The sequence below is a fragment of the Helianthus annuus genome, chromosome 9 (assembly GCF_002127325.2).
Source record: "Helianthus annuus cultivar XRQ/B chromosome 9, HanXRQr2.0-SUNRISE, whole genome shotgun sequence".
Taxonomy (NCBI): domain Eukaryota; kingdom Viridiplantae; phylum Streptophyta; class Magnoliopsida; order Asterales; family Asteraceae; genus Helianthus; species Helianthus annuus.
In genome coordinates, this window is record NC_035441.2 from 79,196,893 (window position 1) to 79,221,792 (window position 24,900).

The window sequence follows — 24,900 nt, forward strand, 5'->3', positions numbered from 1 at the left end:
GTTGCTTTTTCTCCGGCGCATCCGCTCGTTATTTCTAACATTAGAGAAGACCAACCATTGGCGTATCTCCTTGATGAAACACTGGTTAACGCTAGGTTATCCCAGTTGGTCGTCTCTTGAAGTAAGGGTTCAATTTCTTCCTTCACTCGTCGTTAGTTGAATCTCCTGCAAAACAGAACACCGGTGACTTGCCAAAAAGAGGGGATTAGGGGGTTCTCCTTGTGACCACCCTCCGAAGTGAGAATAAGGTGGACAGGGCGCCCCGTCGTCACCACCACGCGTGGAACCATCACGCACACCGCCGCCACCCCTTTTGAAAACGCATGGAACTGACAACGCGTGGATAAGCTATCATTTTCAAGATAAAGCTCTCTTTCCATTTCTTCATGGAATGCTTTACTGATCGAGTCCCACAAATGGTTTCTATGTTGAGAATTTCCTATTTTAATAAAAACAACATTTAATATAATACAAAGTTATATTATAAAAAACATAAATACTAAAATAAGTGCTACAAAATTTTTAGAAATACCTAAAGTTGGATGTAGAGATTTCTGAACTCAAGCACTCGCCAATGCAACTTCTTCTTTAAGGACCCATCTTTGTTGTTTTCGTTTGGCGCTTTCAAGTGCTTTCTCGGCCTCGGTTTTTTTCTTGTGACTTCTCTTCTTGATGGGTTTGGATGCGGAAGGACCATCGATGGGGGTTGAGTTTCGGGGACGCTTTCGATTTGGGAAAGGTTGAGGCGTTTGTGAAAGGTTGATGGGCGTTTGTGGAATCGGGCTAGGTATAAAATCGTCGGTGTGAGGGAAGTTAGTATACAAACGATGCGTAACTAGCCATATCCGGCATAGTGGAGTGTATTTAAAAGGGAGCAATTGGACGATTGGATGGTGGGCTAGGTGTTTCTTGTAATGCTCACGGATTGTTCGGGTCAAAACCACGATTATGAGGATTCATTTTTCGTATTGTGGTTGGATGAGATTTTTTTTAGAAAAAATAAGGTAGAGATGATTATAGAAGAGGTGGAGTAGTTGTGGTAAAAAATAATAGAAGTGTGAGTTTTTATAGTGAAAAATAATTTTTTACACATAGCCGTTGGCCAACGGCTAGCCCAAACGGCTACTTTTCTTGGCCAATGAGATACCGTCATGTCATCTTGATAGCCCCGCCCAACGCCCGGGCTGAAACCCCCGCCCAAGGGGCCACGCCGAAACCCAAGCTCACCCGGGATGGTGACTTGAGCGTTTGTACCCAACCCACACCACAACCCCTGCCCCTGCCCCATACCCCATAGTCTAAATATTTGTAGTATATTGTTATTATTATTATTATTATTATTATTATTATTATTATTATTATTATTATATTAAGAGTGAATTTCAAGGATTGTCCTTTATCTTTATACCCATTTTTAGACGCTGTCCTTTATGTTCAAAATTGACGAATTTTGTCCTTTATGTTTTCATATCATACACGTTTTGTCCTTTAGGCCTGACACAGTTAGTTTTTTCAGTTAAATTTGGTCATGTACTTTGCATATGAGGGCATTTTTGTCAATTCAAAGGTTGCAGAAGCTTTGAGCTGTAAATCTGTCGTTGAACTTACCTTTGAATTGACAAAAATGCCCTCATGTGCAAAGCACATGACCAAATTTAACTGAAAAAACTAACTAGGTTAGACCTAAAGGACAAAACATGTATGATATTAAAACATAAAGGACAAAACTCGTCAATTTTGAACATAAAGGACAGCGCCTGAAAATGGGTATAAAAATAAAGGACAATCTTTGAAATTCACTCTTATATTAATGTTATGTTATATTTATAATATAATTGTATATATATTTAATATAAATGATTAAAAAAATATAAATGTAAAAAAGATTTTGGATCAAAACAGCAAAAACAAAATATTAATGTGAAGTGACCAAAATACTCCTCACTAAACTAAACTGAGTTTTTTTGACAGAGTTAGCGGGTTGAACCAAAATGGCAAAAAACTATAAAAATCGAGGACCCAATGAAGAAAAAAATTATTTAAACTAATGTAACAATTTAGGCTAAATCTTAGAGACTAAAATCACAATTTACTCTATATATAAATAAAAAATATATTCAAGAAAATACGAGTAGCAAACATTTGTGAACTTTATAAACTAATTGGTTTAGTTTAAATTGCAACTTTCTATATCATTGAAGACGATATATTCTACCAACCATTGTTGACTCAACACGCCCAGCCTTTTGTTGTGGGTGTGGCCCCACTCTTACCCCAACACTTATAAAACTAATCCACTTGTTGAATGCACATCAAGATAGAGCATAATCAAGTATTTTAGTTATATATGCACCATAGAAAATGGTGAAAAACATATTATATTATTCCCATCCTTTACAAAACTTATAAAACCGTCTAATTTATTAAATAAAATATGTCAATCAAATACAAAATATACTCTTTTATACCTTGAAAAGTATGTTAGTGTCCTAAAACTAATAGAATTAGATATACCTTGAAAAGTATGTTAGTATCCTAAAACTAATAGAATTAGATATAGGGTTACTTACCGTGCACTAACCCCCCCCCCTCTAGATATAGGGTTACTTTTAATGATCGGGTGAAGATTCGCTCCTCTATGAATGTCCAATTCACCTACATGAACAATGATAAAAGCTACCATATCACTAAACAACATATATGTGCAAACTGATTAATGTAATGTGTGACTTAGTACACTAATCACCTTCGATTGCGCTGCACAAAGCCATAAAAAAACTCTCATCACTGCATAACAAGCCTCAAAACAAGTGAGCGGTTGTGTGAAGTGGCTACACTCTCAACGTCAATATTTGGATAGGTTAACCAAGGTTTTACAAGCTAAATGTTTGAAGAGTGCATCTACTTTATGTGTACATTGTTATATTGTTGGGAGTGCCAATTGATTAATTAAGAGTGTATTCAGGAAGTGTATGAACTTCTCGTATTCTATTGCACGGACACTCCCCTTAGGGGTGAAACTAGTGACACATGATCAAAAGTGGGATGGATAACATGGTATTCGACGACGCACACGGGGCCTCAAACGATGGCTCCATGACAAGGGGTATCAAAGCTGGCTTGAGACTTCAGAGATTTAACAAGTTAATATCACTATCTTAATAACTCATGGCTAAATACAACACTTTAGTAAGTTTGCAAACTTGGAGAAGATACAAGACTATAAGCACCTTCAAGTGGAGCTAGCATTAAATTACCTTTATTGCTTCCTCTTTATAGTATCACCCGATCACTATCCAACCAGGTCACATATGCTTGGTTCGTAACCTCTTTTTCGTCAATAAGGGTGGTAATAGGGGGTGGAGAGGAAGAACCATCAACATGCCTCATATGTAGAATAGCGGCCATAGGGAGGGTACCATCAGATATAGAAGAAGACGTGGCAACCATCGATGAAGAAATAGAGACTTTTAGCAGAAAACGAGATGTCCGATGGGAGAATTAGGGTTAGCGATGTAGAAGGTGAGGGAGGAAACAAATTGGCTTTGGCTAGATACCATGTAAATTTGAGAAAAGCCAACCCAAATTCAGGTGATATATATATATATATATATATATATATATAGGTTTAGGTTCTTATAAAAATGGTGAAGTTTGCAAGAAGTGAGAGAAATATTATGGAGACAACACGTGCCATTATTTAATTTAATGGATTAAGGGTGATAATGTATTTTTTTTTTTGGGTAAAGGGTTACCCCGGTGATTCTATTAAAATGCAACCGCAATTAAGTACAAGTAGTGAGGATGTGTTCCACACTAGTTCATATACAGGACATGCCCCATATATGTAAATCAAAACAAAAACCAAAGACCTATAACACCCCATAACCTAGTCTACTATACATCATGACACGACATCTAGTAGACAAACAATGCACACCACAAAACAAAAACCTCAACCACCATCATCAAAGATAAAGTAGCCACAAAACAGCAGCCCCTTCAGACGAAAAGCAGATAGCCTATCCATTAGAGAACTTGGTAGAAGAGGTGCTTGCCCCTGCTTTCGAAGAGAAAGGATGAGTGCCCGATGTCATAAATGCACTAGTTTCATTGTAGACTTCTTCAACCTCCTCCTCATCCGATTCCTGCCTGTCATTCGACGGTTTCTTCTCCACTCGACCCACAGTGGTACCTCCCTGATTACCAGTATCATCCTTCAGAATGTCAAACGGGTTAGACGTTGAAACCTGATTCTGCATCGGACTCTTTGAGGACGATTTTGGTTTAGGGTTGACGACTGGCCTGTAGACTACCTTAGGCTTCTGGTTTTTCATATGGATGCCTTGGTTGTTCACTTTCTTCTTCTTGGCCCCTACAACCTGAAATTCATCATTATTCTTTTCAGCATCTCCACTAGAAGATACCTGAGGGTTCTTCGGGCACGAGCTGTCGTCATGACCAAACACACAACAAGAGGAGCACCTAAGCGGCTCCCAATCATATTCAACCTTGACTCCACCTTTGAATACCCACTACCATCCATAGATGGGATAGCAACTGTAACACTCTTTTTTAACTCAGCCCCCGCTTGCACTTCAATAAGTGCTCTAGCATAGCTGCTCCTTCCCCAAGATTCAGCACACATCGAGGCAGTATACGTATCCAACATCTTAGGTATCCCAATCATAGAGGCAACCAAGCTAAGCCCATCCTCAGTAAATGCCGCTAATGGCACATCATGCATCTTGACCCAAACTGGAACCACTTTAATGTCCTCTTTTTCCATCTTGATAGAGGGCGACCACTCCTTCAAAATTATGGGAACACTTCTGATTAGCCAAGGCCCATCCTCTAGCATTTGATTCATCCCTTCCTTAGAAGTAAACTTAAAGAAAAATAACCTGTTTGCATTCATCATGAGCCGGGAAAGCCCATATTTAGCCCAGTTGTTCTTAGCAAAGTAATCGACCACAGGAAATGCCAACCGTTTACCCAGAAAATATCCAAACAAAGTGTTAGCATACCTATCAGTAACTTGTTGAACCGACGACAAAGGAATAACAACATCAGCACCGTCAACTTTCTCGGCAGACTCCATCGCCCGAAAATTCACTTTAACCTTCTCCTTTGTATTCTTTACAATGTGAGCAAAGGAAACAGGATCTGCAGGCCCCGAATTACCTTGAGCAGCCCTGTTGTCAGCCGAGAAGGATGCACCAAAAAAGTCTGATTTCGGCGTATACTTGCTAGGGTAATCCCAAAAATTGTCTGACTTTCCGACATCCCGTTTTTCCAAGCGAACCGGAACTGTGACCCTTGTTAGATCATCGATGATGTTTGAAGACTTAGGGTCATTTTGTGTTCCAATCGTTACACCACGCTTTGGCTGCAAAGTGTTCCCATCAACATCAAGAAACCGTGCAGCAATTTGATCAAACGATAATCTCGGCTTTCCACGAGTATCCTGTTGGTTTCCACCAGAATTGTTAAGTTCATCCATTCCCATAATGTATGCCGGCTGAAAACAAAAGCAACCGTGACAAACCCTAGCCGAACTTAAACAACTGAACAAATAAACCCTAGCCGCCGTCAAGCTTAAGTTCGATCAAACCCAACCAGAAACCAAAATATCGACAAACCCTAGCTCAGATTTGCAGCCTCCAAAACGATTTCTATTAGCAATCGGATAACACCCACTAGGTACTCCCAATCTGCCGTAAACAGATTGAAGAAACCCTAGCAACCGTACCCAAAAAAAGCAGAAACGAAACCGGAACAACCTTGGCGCCGTCAACCCTAATGCAATCAGAAGATGACGAATTCAGCGAAACAGCAATGATACTCTCTTGTAGTAAACCCAAACATGATTAAACTTGAATCCAATTAACCGCAGCAGCCAAGTGGAAAGAACCCAAGAACAGAAGAAAAAACGTAACCCTAATACCTAAAAACGGACCAAAGACGAATTATAATGAATTGCAAAGATAAACTAGAGATCATAAGACTCTAATCATACAAACAATCATCATAATCAGCATGAAATCACGAATTTTAGGTCACAGAGAGGTGGTCGCCGTTTTTCTCCATTAGAGAGAGAGAGAGAGGTGATAATGTAATTAACTTCAAAAACCAATTTAATTATAAAATAGATTGTAATCGCTTTAGGAGTTATTTTAGGATATAATTATTTTTTTACGTATCAATAACTGATCATGGTGTTTGAACATCTGGAATGTGTTTTGTTATTTTACAGGTATAAAACACCATATAAATTTCAAAAACACCACGACTTGAATTGTAATAAGTCATTTAACATCTGGAATGATTGTATTGCTATTAAAGTCGTAGTGTTTTAACACCATTTGGGAATGATTGTGTTGTTATTCAAAATGTTAAAACATCGTTACTTGAATCACAATACAATGTTTCTAGATTTCAAATGTTAAAACACCCTAACTTGAATCACAATACAATGTTTCCAGATGTTTAAAACATCACGCCTTGAATCACAATACTGTTAAAACACTATTGTATGAACATAGATAAAACACCATGGACTAAAATATCCGATTAAAATGTATTTTTTTCTCTATATAAGTATAGCAATATGGTACTCATATTAAAGATAAAAAATGTTCGTTATTATGTGTATTTTTTTAAATAGTTACATATAAAAAGTTATTCATGTTTAAAAAAGACCGGGGGGGGGGGGGGGGACTTGCATGTGCATGGAGGTTGATAGCAAAAAGACACTATTACCCTAATCTAGCCAAATTAATCAAGAAAAATAAACATAATTACAGTTTAAGCGCTTTTTTTATCTCAACCATCAACTACAAGATCTAAGGGTTAAACCACTTCTTAAACTTCTCACAAAAAACCCATTTTTACAATAACTCTACCCTATATAGAAGGGATACATAGCTAGATTTTTTTTTTACAAAATTTTAATTTTTTGGTGCAAACAGTAAAAAATTACCATAAAAGTAAAGGTGGGTAATAAAAAAATTTACTTACAGTGGGTAAAGAGAAAATGGCTCAGTAATGTGTACACAGAAGCTTGAGCAAACCTAGAGATTTATGCACGTCGGGTTGAGCAAACAGTAACAAAAGGTAAACAAGACTGTTTTTTTTGGGAATATAATATGAAGAATAATGGACAAACTAAGGGACTAGGAGGTTAGGCTACGGAGTATCGGAGAGAAATTTAGTGTGCCATATGGATGATTGAGAATGCCAGAAGTTTTACTGAATTCTCCAGGATGATATTTACAACTGAAATCTCTGCCCTTATATAGGCAAGAAAGAAGGACTATACTAATAATGCACCACTATACAATGCACTCTAATGTCAGAAAAAGAAACAAATACAATTTAAAAAGGAAAAAGACAAAAAAATTATATACAATAAGAGATTCTTTGTCTCCTGCATGTGCTCAGACTACCAGAATGCATGTGCTTTGTAGAAATTATAGCTATCTAGAACCTTTCTCTTTTCTGTTGTTGTGTACACTTCTCCCTTGATTTCGTTGCTTATGTCATCTTTTTCAGAAATCTCTGAGTGTGTTGTCGATATGCTGTGGTGTTCCTGAATCATCATTTTCATCATCGGATGTTTCTAGGTTTACAATATGTTTTAATTTTAGAATATCATTTTCACCTCCAAATGGTAAAAGCATTCTCCAATTTTGTTTAGCATATATTTGTATATAATGTCCCTCTCCTAGAAGTTTGAATTGCTCCCAACGAAAATGTTCTAGTAAATCTAGGGTTTTTTGGGTAAAGGGTTACCCGGTGATTCTATTAAATTCAACCGCAAATAAGTACAAGTAGTGAGGATGAGTACCACACTAGTTCATATATAGGACATGCCCCATATATGTAAGACAAAGCAAAACAAAGTATCTATGACACCCCATAACCTAGTCTACTATACATCATGAAAGAGATCTAGTAGACAAAACAATGCAAAACAAAAAACAAAATCCTCAACCGCCATCATCAAAGATAAAGCTGCCACAAACTGGCAACCCCTTCAAACGAACCAATAACAGCCTATCCATTTGAGAATTTTGTGGAAGAGGTGCTTGCCCCTGCTTTCGAAGAAAAAGGATGAGAACCCGAGGTCATAAATTCACTAGTTTCATTGTAGACTTCAACGACCTCCTCTTCATCCGAATCCTGCCTGTCACTCGACTGTTTCTCCTTCTTCTCTATTCGCCCCACAGTGGTACCTTCCTGATCACCATCATCGTCCTTAAGGGCATCAAACGGGTTTGATGTTGAAACCCGGTTCGAACTCCTCAAAGGCGGTTTTGGTTTAGGATTGATAACTGGTCTATAAACAAACTTAGGTTTCTGATTTTTCATGTGTAGACCTTGGTTGTTAGCTTTCTTCTTTTTAGCTCCCACAACCTGAAAATCATCACCATTCTTTCCAGAATCCCCATTTGGAACAACCTGAGGGTTCTTTGGGCACGAACTATCATCATGACCAAATACACAGCAAGAAGAACACCTTAAAGGCTCCCAATCATATTCAATTTTGACTTCCACCTTAGAATAACCATTACCATCTAAAGATGGAATTGCAATAGTGACACTTCTTTTTAAGTCAGCCCCCGCATGTACTTCAATTAGAGCTCTAGCATAACTACTTCTTCCCCATGATTCAGCACACATCGTGGCAGTATACGAATCCAACATCTTAGGCACCCCTATCTTAGAAGCAACCAAACTAAGACCATCCTCGGTATATGCCGCTAACGGCACATCATGCATCTTAACCCAAACTGGAATAGCTTTAATATCCTCTTTTTCAAGTTTGATAGAAGCCGACCACTCCTTCAAAATTATCGGAACATTTCTTATCATCCATGGCCCATCCTCTACCATTTTTTCCATCCCTTCCTTTGTTTTGAACTTAAAGAAAAAGAATCCATTCGCATTCATCATTAGTCTAGACAAACCGTACTTAGCCCAGTTGTTCTTAGCAAAATAATCCACCACAGGAAAAGCTAGACGTTTACCCAAGAAGTACCCATAAGAGTGTTCACATACCTGTCCGTGACTTGTTTAACTGACGACAACGGAATAACAACATCAGCTCCATCAATAGCCTCGGTAGATTCCATCGCCCTAAAATTGACCTTTACCGTCTCCTTAGTGTTGTTTACTACTTTGGCAAATGATAGAGGATTGTTCCCTTGATCAGCCAATGAAGGAGCATCAAATTCTGACCTTGGCGCATATCTCATGCTAGGTTGATTCAAACCGACCCTATCAGAAACCCTAGAAACCGGCTGTTGCTTTCCGGTATTGATTGGGACAGAAAACTTCGACAATTCGTCAATGATATTAATTCCCTTGGGATCCTTTTGCGACATCAGGACTGATCCTCTTCGAGGCATCAGTGTATTACCATCAACATCTATCACCCGATTCTCCAAGCTATCAAAAGAGAAATCAGATTTAGAACGAACATCATGTGGATAACCCCCAGGATTCTTGAGATCATCCATACGGCTGAACACAAACTCTCTCCAATAAACAACACCAAACAAGCAAGCAACGGACCAAAGTACAACGAAAAAAACCCTTATCTAGTAGAAACCCTACCCCATAATCAAATACGGCGGCAGGTTAATGGCGAATGAAAGAGGAAACAGAAACCCTAATATTAGATCGAATCCAAACGGTAACAGAATACGTTTTAGAGATCTGAACGATCAAAATCACTAAGAACAAACCTGTTGAACGCAAAGATTACGAGGAAAACATTAGGGTTTGCGTGGGGAACCAGGATCGCCGGCTAGAGAGAGAGTTTAGATAGTTAGTAAATCTAGGGTTTGTTGACACTTTTCAATAAACTTGTCTAGTGACCCTATTTCAACTTGTGGCTAAACATGTGGTATAATTTCTAGAGTTTTATGATTTGTTTTTAGCCATGGCATATTTGCAAAGTTTATACCAGTAGTTACTGCCAGGCGTTCTAGGTAGGTGTTTGTAGAAATATGATGATCAATAAAAAACTCGTTTTCTTGTTGGTCTGTATGTGTTGGAGTCGACATAAGGAAATGAGGCAAAAACTTACATCCGATTGTAGGTTGGAAGTTGTGTGTAGTAATGTTTCCTGCTGTCTGAATAAATTTCTCTCCAAAACGATTAAGAGGTTATTCTGTCTTGCTGTTTAATCTGATTTCCATATAGTCAATCATACCATGGTGGTAGAATTGAACTATTTTATCATCATTTAACTGTGTAGGAAGAAAAACTTGTAATAAAAGAAGGCCAGTTTCATTACCTTCGTCATCTGTTCTTTCTACTACCTTTACTCTAGTGGTGAGTGGATCTCTAAGGGCCAATTCTACCAATCTTTGTTGTAGTTCATAGAAAATTAGAGGAAATTATTTACAAATCTTCTATGATACGATCTATTTATGTGACAACCCTCATAATTACAGGTATCCGTACAATTAATTAATTATGATTAATGCTTATTGACTGTGCTTGATAACAACTGATGATATAAACTGTTTTCTGATTTCTGTATCATACATACATGTGCATCACATTTGATACTGTCACACCATTTATCACATACAAACCTTAGTGACATACATGATGCACAAAGCACAGTTAGCACAGTTAGCGGATAACTTAGAAACATGCTGACAATGTCAGTGCATAGACAGACAGTGTTTTGAGACCCCGTAAGGGCCAGAGACAAGGTACTACACTAGTATGGAGTGTAGGGAAGTAAGGACCATAAAACTGTGTCACTAGGTGATAGTTTAAGTGCCGGAAAGTGCCTAACACCCACTTAAAGTGCAGAATTCTTCACTAATCAGCAAAAATCAGCATTTTAACATGCTAGTAACATGCAAAAATATGGCAAAATGGTCCTGTATGCTTTCCTAAGTGTCAGGAATTAAAAGTGTCGCAAAAGGGTACTTAAAGAACACTAAACGGAATAACTTGACACTTTAACAAACCGGTATCTAACCGAACAACCGGACATTACCCGGAACACCAAAATATTGCTAGAAGCATTGTTTTACTTTTTCTTGGCAAGTTATGGTCCCCGAACAGCCTAACATATTATACAATGCAAGATACACTTAAAACACTAGACTTTTACACTTAACTTCCACTAATTATCTTCTTACCATCAAATTTACACATGGACCCCCTCCCCCCATATAATTTTACGGCCCAAGTAAGGCCCCACCTCCAAAAATCTCACAAGATTACTTATGATATTCCTTGGATTCACAAAGATTGTGGCAAGATTTGTAATGTACTTTCAAGACACTAAACCCATTGGATATTAGAGAAGTATGGTTATAAGTAGTCTTGATCATCATCATCTTTACAACACCTTACCTCTCTTCTCCTCCCCTAAAGCTCACGGCCGAGAATCCCCTCCCCACCATCACCATTTTTTTTCCAAGTTCATCCATTCTCAAGTGTACTCAAGGTGTAAGAAGCCGTATTAGAAGGTTTGGTGGACTCGGATCTTGAAGGACCTCCTTTGCTTGCTTTTATCCACTCCATTTTCATCATTGTTCTTCCCGAGCTTGATGCTAGTAGTAAGATCCTTTTTAACACTTGTTACTTCATATTTTTAGTAGTTAAAGGTTGTAGTATGTTGGTTAACACAAGAACACTAAAAGACATACACTTGAATCTTGAAACATAAGAGGAAATATGATGAAATCTTGTTGAAATGATGTTGTTTAGTGCATGTATGATGTTTGATTGTTGTTACTAGAGATGATGATGTTAATCATCACATGGAACTTGCTAGATGGTGATTAAACACATAATCTAGCAAGTGGGAGGATGATCATGTAATAACATATGATGATCATCTTCTTGTGAAGACATGAACTTGATGGATAAAAATGATTTCTTGTAAAACAATGATCAAAGTAACTAGTGAACTTATAGATCCAAGATTTATGAATGATTCTTCTAAAAGAACCAAGTTTAAAAAGATGATTTTTGAAAGATCATGGTTTTTATTAAACCTATACTATTTTTAGTGATAAAATAAGTGTAGAAATACTTTTGAAACAAAAAGATCTAATAAATAACATTTTTGTGAAATATGTTTACAAGTTGTAAACATATAAAAATTCCAAGAATGAAGTTTACCAAGTAGTAAATATATTTAGGAGGGTAACTAAGGCTACTAAACACATTACCAAGTTACTACGTGTTTTTGTGAAAGATCAAGTTCATGTTGTATTGTAAATGGAATAGTTTTTGCACTTAGTAAGTATAATATTGTTTAGGGTTGACTGTTGATCATTGTGTGTTGATTTTGAAAAGAAAATGATATGCTAAATAGCATGGACACCTCCATTTTTAGGGGAAACTATGGCGAAATATTCTAAAAATACAAACACTTAGAAAATATTTTCTAGGCAAGTATTTACAAGTATGTTTTAAACTTTGGTTTCCCATGTAAACTTTGCCATAGGTTTTGTTACAAAAATACAAAGTATCGGAGGTTGGTTTTGTAAATAAAAATGGATAAGTATATATTTAGAATATATATTTTATATTAAAGACACTTGTGTGAATATTTGTATACTTTGTGGAATAGGTATATTATTTTAGGGTAAAATAATATAACTTAACAAATACCATGGAATTTACAATTCCAAAATAATACCAAAAATTACACGAAATAAATATATAAGTTACGTACTTGATATTGTGAAACCAAACGCTAAAACGTAACTTACAAAATATTCCGGGAAATACCGTTACAATATATTTTTGGTAAATATTTTTTTGGAAACGAAAGGAGTGAAAATATGATTTTTGTACATATCGACAAGTTATATCATATTTTCGACAAAAAGAAAATATATTATTTTTGGGAGATAAAAATATATTTTTCTAGTATATTTAGAAGATATATGATTTTTGGGAAAAATATATATTTTCTTGGGATACATTATTTTTGACAAATAAGTTATATATATTTTCTAAAGTATATTGTTTTAGAAATATATTATTTTGTGAATACAAATACGAGAATACGAGAAATACATGTATAAGATACCCCCATCCTTGGGAAGGAAAATACGAAATTAAATACTTGAGAAGTATTAATACGAAAAATATTGATTTGACAATTATTCCAAACATTAAATATAATTTAAAGTTAAAATAATTATTATTTTAACAAATAATTATAACTTGGAATAATATTGGGAACATAAGAAACGCAACTCAAAAACGTTAAACTCTAAGCCAAGGCACGGCCCGTTCGTCTAATAAACGTTAGTACACTGTAGGTAGTCGTGTTAGCTGTGGAAATTTTTTTTTTTTGGGTAAAGGGTTACCCCGGTGATTTTATATATTCACAAGCAGATAAAACAAGTAGTGGGGGAACATCCACACTAGTTCACTCAAGAGACATGCCTCAAGAGCGTAGACCACAGCAAATCAACAAAAAACCAAATACAACTCGACTAGACTATCATCTAGAGCTAAAAAACAAAACACAAAGCAAGCTTTAATCAGCCTCCATCATCGATCATAGCAGCATCATCAATCCCCCATTTCCCAAGCAAAGACTTAACATTTGCACACGGTTTGAACTTCACGCCCATCAGCTTATATCGAACAGTCTTTAAGATTACTTCACAGATTGCTTCCGGTGGGCGAGTTTGATTTTTAAAAAGCCTAGCGTTACGTTCTTGCCAAATAGTGTAGGCAGTTGCACCAACAAGCAGCCGAGCCACATAAAAAGAAGCCTTCTTCGAGCGGATTCTCGTCATCAACCAGCCGATAATCGAAACCCATTTAGGGTCCACATCAACCATATCTGTCTTGTCACGAACCGACTTCCACACTTGCTCTGAGAACTTACATTCAAAGAAAAGATGGTCATGAGAATCGACATCAGCATAGCATAAAAGACAGCACATCATATTCATGTTCTTCCTCCTAGAAAAATCCCACTTTAGAATTTTATCTCGAGTCAAAAGTTTCCGACGCATTATAAGCCACACCAAGAAAGCATGCCTAGGGATGCATTGCGGAAACCAAACAATAGAAACCCAATTAATTTCCTGCTCCCTAACCCGAATAGTGTCCCAAACCGTAGCCGACGAATAATCTATCAATTTGTCTCCATCCTTCCATAACAAGCGATCTTGTTTGTTTTGATCCGGCCTTATATGGTCAAGCTGATTAATAGCCGGAAACAAATCCCTCCAACTAGACGGCCATGCCCAAGAGTTATCTCTAAAAATATCCGCAACCATAGCATCCAGACGAAAGCCTGCATTAGATATAGCTCTAGGCGAAAGAAAAGCTGAAAGAGGCCCGAGGTGACACCACGAGTCATACCAGGCTGATATGGAGGTGCCAGCACCTAACGACGACCATATATGATCCTTAACCAACGAACGCAATTGGAGAATCTTTCTCCAGCTCCAGCTACATGAGGACGTATCCTTGCAGTTTTATACTTCGGGGGTGAAATACATGTTACGATTATTACAAATGTTTTATACATGGTATGATTAGCTTAAGGAGGGTTTACTGCTAGATCATGTGAAAGGTGGGTACAAAACTTAAGGCAATTAATCCTCGTAGTAGAAACGAGGGACATGAGTGATAGATCTATTTCGGTGTAGCGAGCCCACACCCATGGGGATCAGGGTGGCCCATAGGGTGACTATGTCTTCTAGCCGGAGGTCCGGTAACAAATCTGCTAGGTTTGAGTCTTCCTACACCATTTCACACATACCATTGGCTTTGCAACCCATTGGTGATCTGTTTTTTTTCCTTATTGCTACATACCAGGGACATACATTCATACAGACATACTTTAAAGGTTTATACACACAGACATACACATGAACTCGCTCAACTTTTGTTGATGTTTTTCAAATTACATGTATTTCAGGGAACCAGTGGATCTGGCAGGGTATGCATGTGTCTTCAAGCTGGGTCATGAAATAAGAGATGTTATCCATGGGTGTTGAGTTTAGGGGGTATATCCTAATCCTGGACGGGATACATGTTTCTAAACTCGGGTTTTATTTAAAGTCTTTTGTGGAGTCTTTATGAACTCAGTTGAACATGTTATGGTTTGTAACTTATTTTGTTGTCGATGTTTTCAAGACAAGTATGTTGTGGTATTTTCTAAACTTTATTAATGGATGAACATCTCATGTTTTTTTATCATATAGCGTTGTTATGATTGAATGCTATGGTATTAAGAAGTCACACCAAATTAACCACGCTTCCGCAAAAGTCACGGTGTGACAGCTTGGTATCAGAGCTTCGATTATAGTGAACTAGGATTCATTCTCAAGTCTAGACTACGATCACTAGGGCTCTCACGAAAACATTTTTACATTGCATACACTAAAACGTCCAGATCCAGGTAACAAACATTTGTACAAACAAAAGGCACAAATACACATTCCAAAACTTATATTTATAATTCAGTCTTAGAGGCTGGGGAGGTTCAGTATTAGAGGCTGGGGAGATTCAGTCTCAGAGGCTGGGGAGGTTCAGCCTTAGAGGCTGGGGAGGTTCAGTCTTAGAGGCTGGGGAGGTTCAGTCTTAGAGACTGAGGGAGGTTTAGTCTTAGAGACTGGGGAAATTTAGTCTTAGAGACTGGGGAAATTGAGTCTTAGAGACTAGGGGAAATTGAGTCTTAGAGACTGGGTAGTCAGTTTGAGAAACTGGGAAGGTTTTAGTCTGAGAGACTAGGGAGTTTAGTCTAAGAGGCTGGGTGGGATAGTCTGGGAAGACTAGGATGACTACATGCTTTCATTATTACTATACATGCTTATTTGATGATCATTGATGTATGTGCATATGTGTGATTGTTTTTTTTTTGGGTAAAGGGTTACCCCGGTGAATTTTATAAATCAAAAAAGCACAATTTGTGCAACTGAAATGTTACACACCAAAACCTTGGCATAGCAAGGAAAGAACAAAACAGCCAAACCAACAAAACCAAAAACAACAGCCAACTAAACAACTCAGCTCAACAGAGCATCAAAATAAAGACAAGACTCTACTTTTCAGCCTGGGTCGATAACCACATTTCCACTAGGAAGCTGCCATTTGTCAAGTAATCTTTGAATACCAGGTCTCTACTTGAATTTGAATGACAATAGACGCAGTCTAACCGTTCTAGTGATCTCACGTGCAATCACCATCTCCGAGCGCTGGTTTTTAGAGAAGAGCCTATTATTTCTTTCCTGCCAGACAAAATAAGAAGCAGCTGATAATACCAAGCGGCTAATAATATTTTCTGGCAGCTGCATGTTCGAGTTCTGATTCATCCAAGACATAATTTCGGCCCAAGTACCACTAACACTTTCCATATTTGTCCACGCCTTAACATTATCCCAAACCTTCACAGCAAACGAGCATTCAATGAATAGATGATTCCTTGAATCTCTATCATGGTAACACAACGGGCAGCACATGAGGTTTAAATTGGTAGCACTTCCTGCCTCCCAAACCGACAATCTATCTTGCGTCTTCAACTTATTCCTAAGGACAAGCCACAAATGAAACGAGTGCCTTGGAATGCAATGTTTGAACCAAACCATATTAACCCATGACACTAAGTTTTCATGATGCCGAATATTATTCCAAACCTCCCAAGAAGAGAAGTGGCGAGAATTGCCATCAAGATCCTTCCATATCAGCCGATCCTGCCTATCAAGAAAAGTAGGAACCGGTATATTAATTAGAACTGGGAATAAATCATACCAAGCAATAGGCCATTTCCATTCCCCACTATGCGAAACCAACTCAGCAACCGAACGTGCCCGTTCCGCATGCGCTTCGCGTGCCATCTGAAGATGAAAACCAGCATTAGAGATACTTCTCGGACTAATAAAACTACTCAACGGACATTGATTACACCACATATCACTCCATATGTTTGTTTGAGCCCCATTGCCAATAGAAGACCACAAATGAGGACGGATTAAGTTGCGAATTGCGAGAAGCTTCCTCCAACCCCAAGTCATACGACCACGGCTCGGGACCTCCCAAAAACTTCTACCTTTCAGCTTATACATGTGGATCCACTGAACCCAAAGCGATTTTCTGTTATTAAGGATACTCCAGATATGCGTGGATAGAAGCGCTTTGTTGACATCAGAAATACATCTAACACCCAATCCCCCCTCATACTTGGGTAAGCAGACAACCTTCCAAGCCACTTTAGCCTTAACCGACGACTGGTTAGTACCAGACCAAAGGAAAGCACGCATACATCGTTCAAGATCATTAACAATTTTAGTGGGTAACATAAAAACAGTCGCCCAATAAATATGCATTGCAGATAGAACAGAGTTTACCAACTGAAGTCTACCCGCAAAGGATAAAGATCTCGTCATCCAGTTATCAATCTTCTTTCCCATTTTATCAACTAAAATTCTGCAGTCTTTATAAGCGAGCTTCGTTGATATTAGAGGCACTCCCAAATAGCGAACCGGGAGAGATCCCTCTTGGAAAGGCATAATATGAAGGATTTCCTATTTAATGAGACGGGGAACATTACCAAAGTAAACGGTACTCTTCGGAAGACTTGGAACTAAACCCGACACACTTGTGAACCTCTGAAGAGTGTCTCTAAGAATTCTAACCGACGCCACATCACCATTAGCAAATAAAAATAGATCATCAGCGAACGAAACATTAATAATCTTTTGTTTTTTGCAATAAAGATGAAACCGAAACGCATTACTAGAGTAGGCAACCTTCTTCAACAGCAACGTGAGAACCTCCATAACAAGTGTAAATAAATAAGGGGATATAGGGTCACCCTGCCTGAGCCCTCTTTTACCCTTAAAATATCCATACAGGTTGCCATTAATGCTCAGCGAATAGGAGACATTCGTAACACAAACCATGATCCATTTAACCATCTTCTGATGAAACCCAAACGCATGCAGAACATCCTCAAGAAATGACCAGCTCACCGTATCATAAGCCTTTTGTATATCAATTTTAAACGCACACCTGGGCGGCCCTATGTTTAGGTGATAATTGTGCATAAGCTCCTGAGTAAGAAGAATGTTATCTGTGATTTTCCTACCCGGGACAAAGGCAGACTGATTAATGTCAACTAAATAATCCAAACTCCCTTTAATTCTGTCAGTGAGAATTTTGCTAATACACTTATAAATAACGTTGCAGCAAGATATCGGCCTATAATCGGTCACTGAATTAGGGGAAGGATTTTTCGGCACCAGTGCAATGATAGTATGATTAATTTGTTGAAGCATCTTACCATTATCAAAAAAATCCAGAACTGCTTTCGTAACTTCATCACCCACAATATCCCAAGAGTTTTTGAAGAACGCCGAAGTGTATCCATCCGGCCCCGGGGCTTTGTTTTCACCTATGGAGAACATAGCACTTTTAACCTCTTCCCGAGTAACCTGCCGAATCATATGGCTAGCAACATTCGTGTCAAGAACGTTAGCAAATAAATCATGATTCACCAGCTTGGTGACTTGGTCATGGGTACCCAAAAAATCCGAATAGTGCGCTACCCAGACACCAAAAACATCATTCCCATGAAACCAGTTCCCAGAACATCTTGAATACTATGAATCTTATTACATGCATTCCTCATTTTAACACAATTATGAAACAACTTCGTATTCGAGTCTCCTGCTGCTAGCCATTCTGCCTTGGATTTTTGCTTTAGAAAACATTCCTCGTCATAAGACACGGTGTTGAATTCCTGAATGCATCTAGCTTCAGATTCTCGAAGAGCCAGGTCCAACGGGTTGACATCTATAGCCTTTTGGATAGCATCCAACTTCTCTCTAAGCTCCTTAACTCGGTTGCGCAGATTACCCTGAACAAACAGAAGACGTCTCAACGGAGACTTGAGAGCCGACAACTTCTTAACCACCGAGAACATAGTTTTACCCGGGATCACCTTTGCCCACTCCTTGGCAACACAAGGAATAAAACCCTCCTTATTTGCTAAAAAATTAGCAAACTTGAAAGGTTTAGGCTGGTTATGCTTGAACGGCGACAAATGAAGAATGCATGGCGAATGGTCTGAGACCCGATAGGGATGGAAAAGGGCATAAGCATCTGGAAACAGATCAAGGAACTGAGTGTTACTTATAACTCTGTCAATTTTCTTTAACACCCCTATACCATTTTTCGGCTTTTGGTTCCATGTGTACCGCAACCCATGACTTTTAACATCCGAGAGTTGATTATGTTGCACACAATCATAAAACTCCCTCATCCCTGGCGGAATAGAAGATGGCCCAACTAAGGAATCATCCATTGAAAGAGCCAAATTAAAGTCTCCTAACACCACCCATGGTCTATCTTGAATGAAACACTTGTGCTTGCATAGGTCATCCCAAAGAGCCCTTCTATCTTGGTATTTGTTTTCAGCATAAACAAACGAGCAGAAAAGAACTTTATTATCCGATTTTATACGAATTTGCACATGTAAAACCTGGTCCGATTGGGCTATCACCACAAGATCCAACAAATCCTTATTCCAACCAACAATGATCCGAGTACCTCTAGAACAGCAGCTACCGTTTGAGGTCCAATCCCATAATCTAAACACCCCTTTACAGATCCTATCAAGATTATTAACATTAACATGAGATTCCAATACAGAACACACCTGGAGCCGATTTTCAGATACAAGTTGCCGAACCTCTCTTTGTTTCAGGGGAAGGTTCAATCCCCTTATATTCCAGACTCCTATGCTACCCATGGACACCAGGTTGACCGGGAGTGCTTGCCCCCTCAGATTTTTTGTCACTAGTACCAGCACACATAAATTCTGAAGTCTCAGTTGTGTTTTGCTTTACAAATTCATCAACTAATGAACTATCCTCCTTACTATTACTCGTACTTGGATCCCCATCAGCCATTCTATCCAGAACCGAAAAAGAGTTCCTTAAATTCAGATTACTATTGTTAACTCCTTGACTTGCCTTATCCAAGTGCCGTTCCCCTTCAACACTCTTTGTACCAGATGGCCCCGAACACGCATGGCTGCTCTTTTGTCTATAAAAAACTTTAGCCTTTTGCTTCTTTTGAGGAAATCCGTGCCTTGCAACTTTCCTTGTATCGGTTACAAACCCCTCATCATCGGTTGTAACTTGTTTAGGCTTCATAGTAGCAGATTTAGGACACTTAGCATCCGAATGACCAAATAAACAACAAGCCGCACACCTATGAGGTTTCCATTCATATTCAATGTCCACTTTTTCCATCAGATAACCTTCTTCATCCAACTTAGGGATAGCAAGAACAATGTGATCTTTCAATTCATTATCTGCCGATATCTCTATCATTGCTCGAGCAAAGCTCGTTCTGCCCCAATTTTCAGCACACATATCAGCCGTGTAGGCATCAAGTCTTTTTGGAATCCCAAGCTTCGACGCTAATAAACTTAGACCCTCATCAGTATAAACAGCAAGAGGAACATTATGTAACTTAATCCACACAGGCACCGTTTTAATCCCATCCTTTTTCAAGCTTACCGAGGGAGTCCAAATATTCAAGAATAATGGAATTTTCCTTATAAGCCAAGGTCCACCTTCTAACACACTTAACATACCTTCTTTGGTGTCGAACTTGAAAAAGAAAAAGCCACCCGCATTCATCATGAGTTTTGTGAACCCAAACTTCGCCCAAACATTCTTTGCATAATATTCCACAACCGGAAACGGCAGCCTATTGCCCAAGAAATAGTCGTACAGCACATTCTCAAGTTTATCCTGAGCCTTCTTGACCACGTCTTTCGGAATAACCACATCCGCGTCCTCTCTTGTTTCCAGCGGCTTCATAAGTCTGAAGTTAATCTCTCTCTTGTTCCGGATGGAAGACCGAAGTTTATCTGCATAGGAAACTGGCATTGACGGCTCAGCATGCTGATCATTCTGACTAGGCGCAGGCTGAACTGGAACTGTGATTTTCTGTAACTCATCAATAACGTTTATGATCTTAGGATCTTTCTGCACCACGCCCCTATGGGGAAGCAATGGATTCCCATCAATCTTTAATGGCTTACTAAACAGAGACGGTTTATCACGCAAACCCTGAATATTCATAGGACCCTTAGAGGAAATAAAGACATCCTCATGCAACTTATCCGAGAACGATTGAAACCCTAAATTCTCCAAACCCTCATCACGATTATCATCCATATCCAAGGACGTAGAAAATAACCAGATGGCTTAAGCATGCAAATCAACGAACAGAAAAACACAACACCCGCAGCGATTGTAGCAACAAAACCCTAGCCGAAAGCAAGAAACGAAAACCCTAATATCAACTTCAAAAGATTAGAAACCAAGGTAGAATTCTAGAAACCTTACTCAGAAGGATCGACAACACCTCAATACCTAACCTAGATCAATCGAACTTAGGGTTGAAAATCAAGAAACTAGGGTTTTAGAATAGTCGCCAAAATCGCCTAGAGTACCAGAGAAAAGCCATTTTTTCCATATGTGTGATTGTTTGTTACAGACATTATGTCATCTTCATCCGAGAGTGGAGTATCTGACACGATAGACCCTATGGCCATTGTCTTAGATGATGAGATAGCCACGGACCCGGAGGTTTTTACATCAGATACCACCAACGACGACGACGATGACTTTCAGCCCTTCGCCTTACCGGATTTTGGAGATGACATACCTATAGCTGATGGTTTTCATGATGGGGATCTACCTCTTGTTTAGATCCCTGCTCCTTTTCCTCTGGCTGCATTTCCTTTGGAGGATTTGCCTCTTGATGATATGTCCGATGACGACATCGATCTCTTTATCGAGGGTCCCCCTGAGGATGACCAGGATGGCAGGGCTCTGGCTGATGACGATGTCGCTATTCCGTCTGCAGAGATTCCAGTCGATGATGATGTTGTTATCCCTCTTTTTGAGCTTCCAGTTGCTGACATTATTGCAGTTCCGTTGGTCGAGATTCCTGCTGATGAGATCTCATCTGATCATTCAGGTCCCGATTCGTTTGAGTTTGTATCATCCGCTACATTACACGCATGGGGCGTGCAGCATTACCCCACTGACACTGATTCCGACATGGCGATGTCTGCTGCACCTATCTTTCCACATGACTTTGACCCAGATCATGAGATTGAGTTTGTACCTGACGAGCACCCTTTTGAGGCACCTGTCATTCCTGACGATCAGCTCTTCGATATACCCGCTGATCATGAGCTTGCTCCAGCTGACCCAGAGCCTGAGATTGCACCAGAGCCTATACTTGCTCACGACCGTTTACCTGTGCATGACCCTATCCCTGTTGATGTTCCAGTTGTTGCACCACCTCTGCTTGACCCGATACCTGTACTTATTGATCACGCTCCATTTGCTACCCATGTGGACCCCAGATATGCTCACACCCGCAATGGGTGGATTGAGGATGACGACGACTATCCTCCTTTTGTCAGACCCGTTACTCCCCCTCCTGCATCTACCCAGGCACCCGTTGATGTCACCCAATTTCACCCGCACGTGTCAGACATTCACCGCACAGATCTACCAGTCACATTTCTTCAGGATATCCCTCCTCCCCGTCTAGGTGAAGGACCATCGAGTCAGCCGTCTGGTCATTTACCTTTTGTGTCAGCAGCCGATCATTTCATGCCACCGTTTCCACACACGGCTTCTTCTTCTGTACCCACGGGCGAGCCACTTATCTGGTTTCCCGCCAACGTGATGCCTATATCTGATCCATACCATCCCTTCCACATTGGATATTCGAGGGATGAGTTGCTTTTGTCTCTACAGCTCCAGCAGGAGATGCTATGTAGGAGAGTCATGGAGTTGGAGAGGATCCCGCGTCCTCCGCCTTGTCACTGCCAGTCACCATTCGCGACACCACTAGCTCCTCTCCTACCGTACCCTGATTTTGATGTCCGTTTCCTCATGATGGAGCAAGAGATTGCTTACCTGTTGTGTATTGTTCATGCACTTGAGGAGGATTTGGCGCACTTGCGCAGGTTGATTTTCGTTCTTCCACCTCTTCCTCCTCCCCCATCAGCTTAGAGGTTTTTGGTTTGATGCAGGTAGCATGTTTTTGATGAGAGTGCAGCTATTGATCCAGATTGCACAACATTTTGAAGACCACATGTTGACTTCTGACTTTTGACTGATGTAGTTAGTTAGACGATTCAGACAAGGGTGATGTGACCCTTAGTCTCTTTTGATGTATAATACAATTGTGAAACTTGTAAACTGTACTTGTGGTCTTGATATATGATAGCTCAATCGCAACATTCTCATTACATGCATTGTTGGATTACTTGTTTGTGTTATGACATAGGATGTTATGTGTTACTTGTGTTGATGAGTGTTATTACATACGCATACTACATACTTATATGCATAAGACCTGACCTATACAATCTTCTTATAGAAGATGCCTCCACAAAGGGAAAATCGTTTACCCACTACTGACGCCGAATTACAAGAAAGGATCTCCCGAGCAATAGCAGATTACGAGGCCTCACACGCCGAAACTAGCGGGGGTACCTCGAGGAACAACCCACCACATGGTAATGTTTAAGTCGCTTGGGACACATTACGTTACATTACATTTGGGCATTCCATGTGCAATCGCTAATGCTTCCTGTGAATGATGTTACTTGTACAGGCTGTACCTTTAAGCAGTTTTTAGACTGTAAATCGCTGAATTTTGACGGCACCGGGGGTGTTGTGGCTTATGTTCGATGGACGGAGAAGACCGATTCAGCGATAAGAATGAGCAAATGCGCACCAGAACAACAAGTCACCTACATCTCTGGATTGTTCATAGATGGAGCGCTTTCATGGTGGAATCTCCAAGTCCAAACTCTGGGAGAGGCAGCAGCATACGCTTTGGCTTGGAATGAGTTAAAGGAACTCATGCGTAAAAAGTATTGCTCCAGGGACGAAATTCAAAAGTTGGAAACTGAATTCTGGAACCTCAAGATGGACGGCCCGAAGATCGCCGAATATGTGCAGAGATTTCACGATCTATCTCACGTGGTACCATACATGGTCAGTCCGGAATTCAAACGCGTTGAGCGTTTCATTTGGGGGTTGGCACCTTAGATTATGAGTATGGTAACATCGTCAAAGCCTGCAACAATTACGGAGGCTATCGACCTGAGCGTGTCACTGACTGAGGAACCTATCAGGTTAAACAAGTTTTCAATTTCTGACCCGAAGAAAAAGGAGACTCACGTTGAGTCCTCAGGAGAGAACAAAAGGAAGTTCTCCAATTTTAAAAAGGGTACCAGCAGCGACAAGAAGAAGGAGGTGAACCCACCAGCTGAAGCTAAAACTGGTGCTGAAGTCAAGGGAAAGGGGTACATGGGCGCTCTGCCCAAATGTGATATATGCCAGTACCATCATTCCGGCCAGTGCAGGTTAAGGAAATGTGAGTCTTGTGGGAAGACTGGCCATTCAAAGGAAACATGCTGGGTTGGTACTGGTGCTGGTCGTGGTGATCAGAGAGGTTATGGAAATGGCAATGGAAACCTCCCGCAAGGAGGAAATGGCGGAAATAGAAATCGTGGAAATGTTGGGAATCAAGCTGGTAACCGGGGAGCAAACAACAATCGAGGTGGTAATGGGAACGGTAATGGTCGAGGACCAGGGTGTTTTAATTGTGGGGACATGGGGCATTGCAAGTGAGAATGCCCAAGGCTCAATCAAGCACAAGGAAGAGTTTTCAATATCGTAGCAAGGGAAGCTCGCCAAGATCCAAATGTGGTTAATGGTACGTTCCCTATCAATCAACACTTTGCATCTGTACTATTTGACACTGCTGCCGACTATAGTTTTGTATCGCTAGAATTTAAGAATATGCTTGGGTTAACTGCTAGTAAGT

The 24,900-nt window shown here is 39.6% G+C and overlaps 2 protein-coding genes across 2 annotated transcripts; both read right to left on the reverse strand.

The window, feature by feature from the left end:
• Window positions 1–13,541: 13,541 nt before the first annotated feature.
• LOC110875945 lies at window positions 13,542–14,291 on the reverse strand. The gene has a single exon (XM_022124137.1). It carries the CDS (start codon window positions 14,289–14,291, stop codon window positions 13,542–13,544), a length of 750 nt encoding a protein of 249 aa, XP_021979829.1.
• Window positions 14,292–17,543: 3,252 nt separating this feature from the next.
• Window positions 17,544–21,212, reverse strand: LOC110875946. Its single transcript, XM_022124138.1, has 3 exons — window positions 19,768–21,212; window positions 18,567–19,631; window positions 17,544–18,468 (listed from the first exon to the last, which is right to left on the reverse strand). The coding sequence occupies exons 1-3, from the start codon at window positions 21,210–21,212 to the stop codon at window positions 17,544–17,546; spliced, it is 3,435 nt and encodes a 1,144-aa protein (XP_021979830.1).
• Between the last annotated feature and the right edge of the window lie 3,688 nt (window positions 21,213–24,900).

What these genes read in the sequence shown, in the direction of transcription:
- LOC110875945 (XM_022124137.1), bottom strand. Translation starts at nt 14,291, where the DNA reads ATGGTTGCGGATATTTTTAGAGATAACTCTTGGGCATGGCCGTCTAGT.
- LOC110875946 (XM_022124138.1), bottom strand. Translation starts at nt 21,212, where the DNA reads ATGGATGATAATCGTGATGAGGGTTTGGAGAATTTAGGGTTTCAATCG. An exon ending in GGTCAACCTGGTGTCCATGG is followed by an intron (nt 19,632 to 19,767) that starts GTAGCATAGGAG and finishes TAATCTTGATAG; the next exon opens with GATCTGTAAAGGGGTGTTTA. An exon ending in ATGATGTTTTTGGTGTCTGG is followed by an intron (nt 18,469 to 18,566) that starts GTAGCGCACTAT and finishes GAATGTTGCTAG; the next exon opens with CCATATGATTCGGCAGGTTA.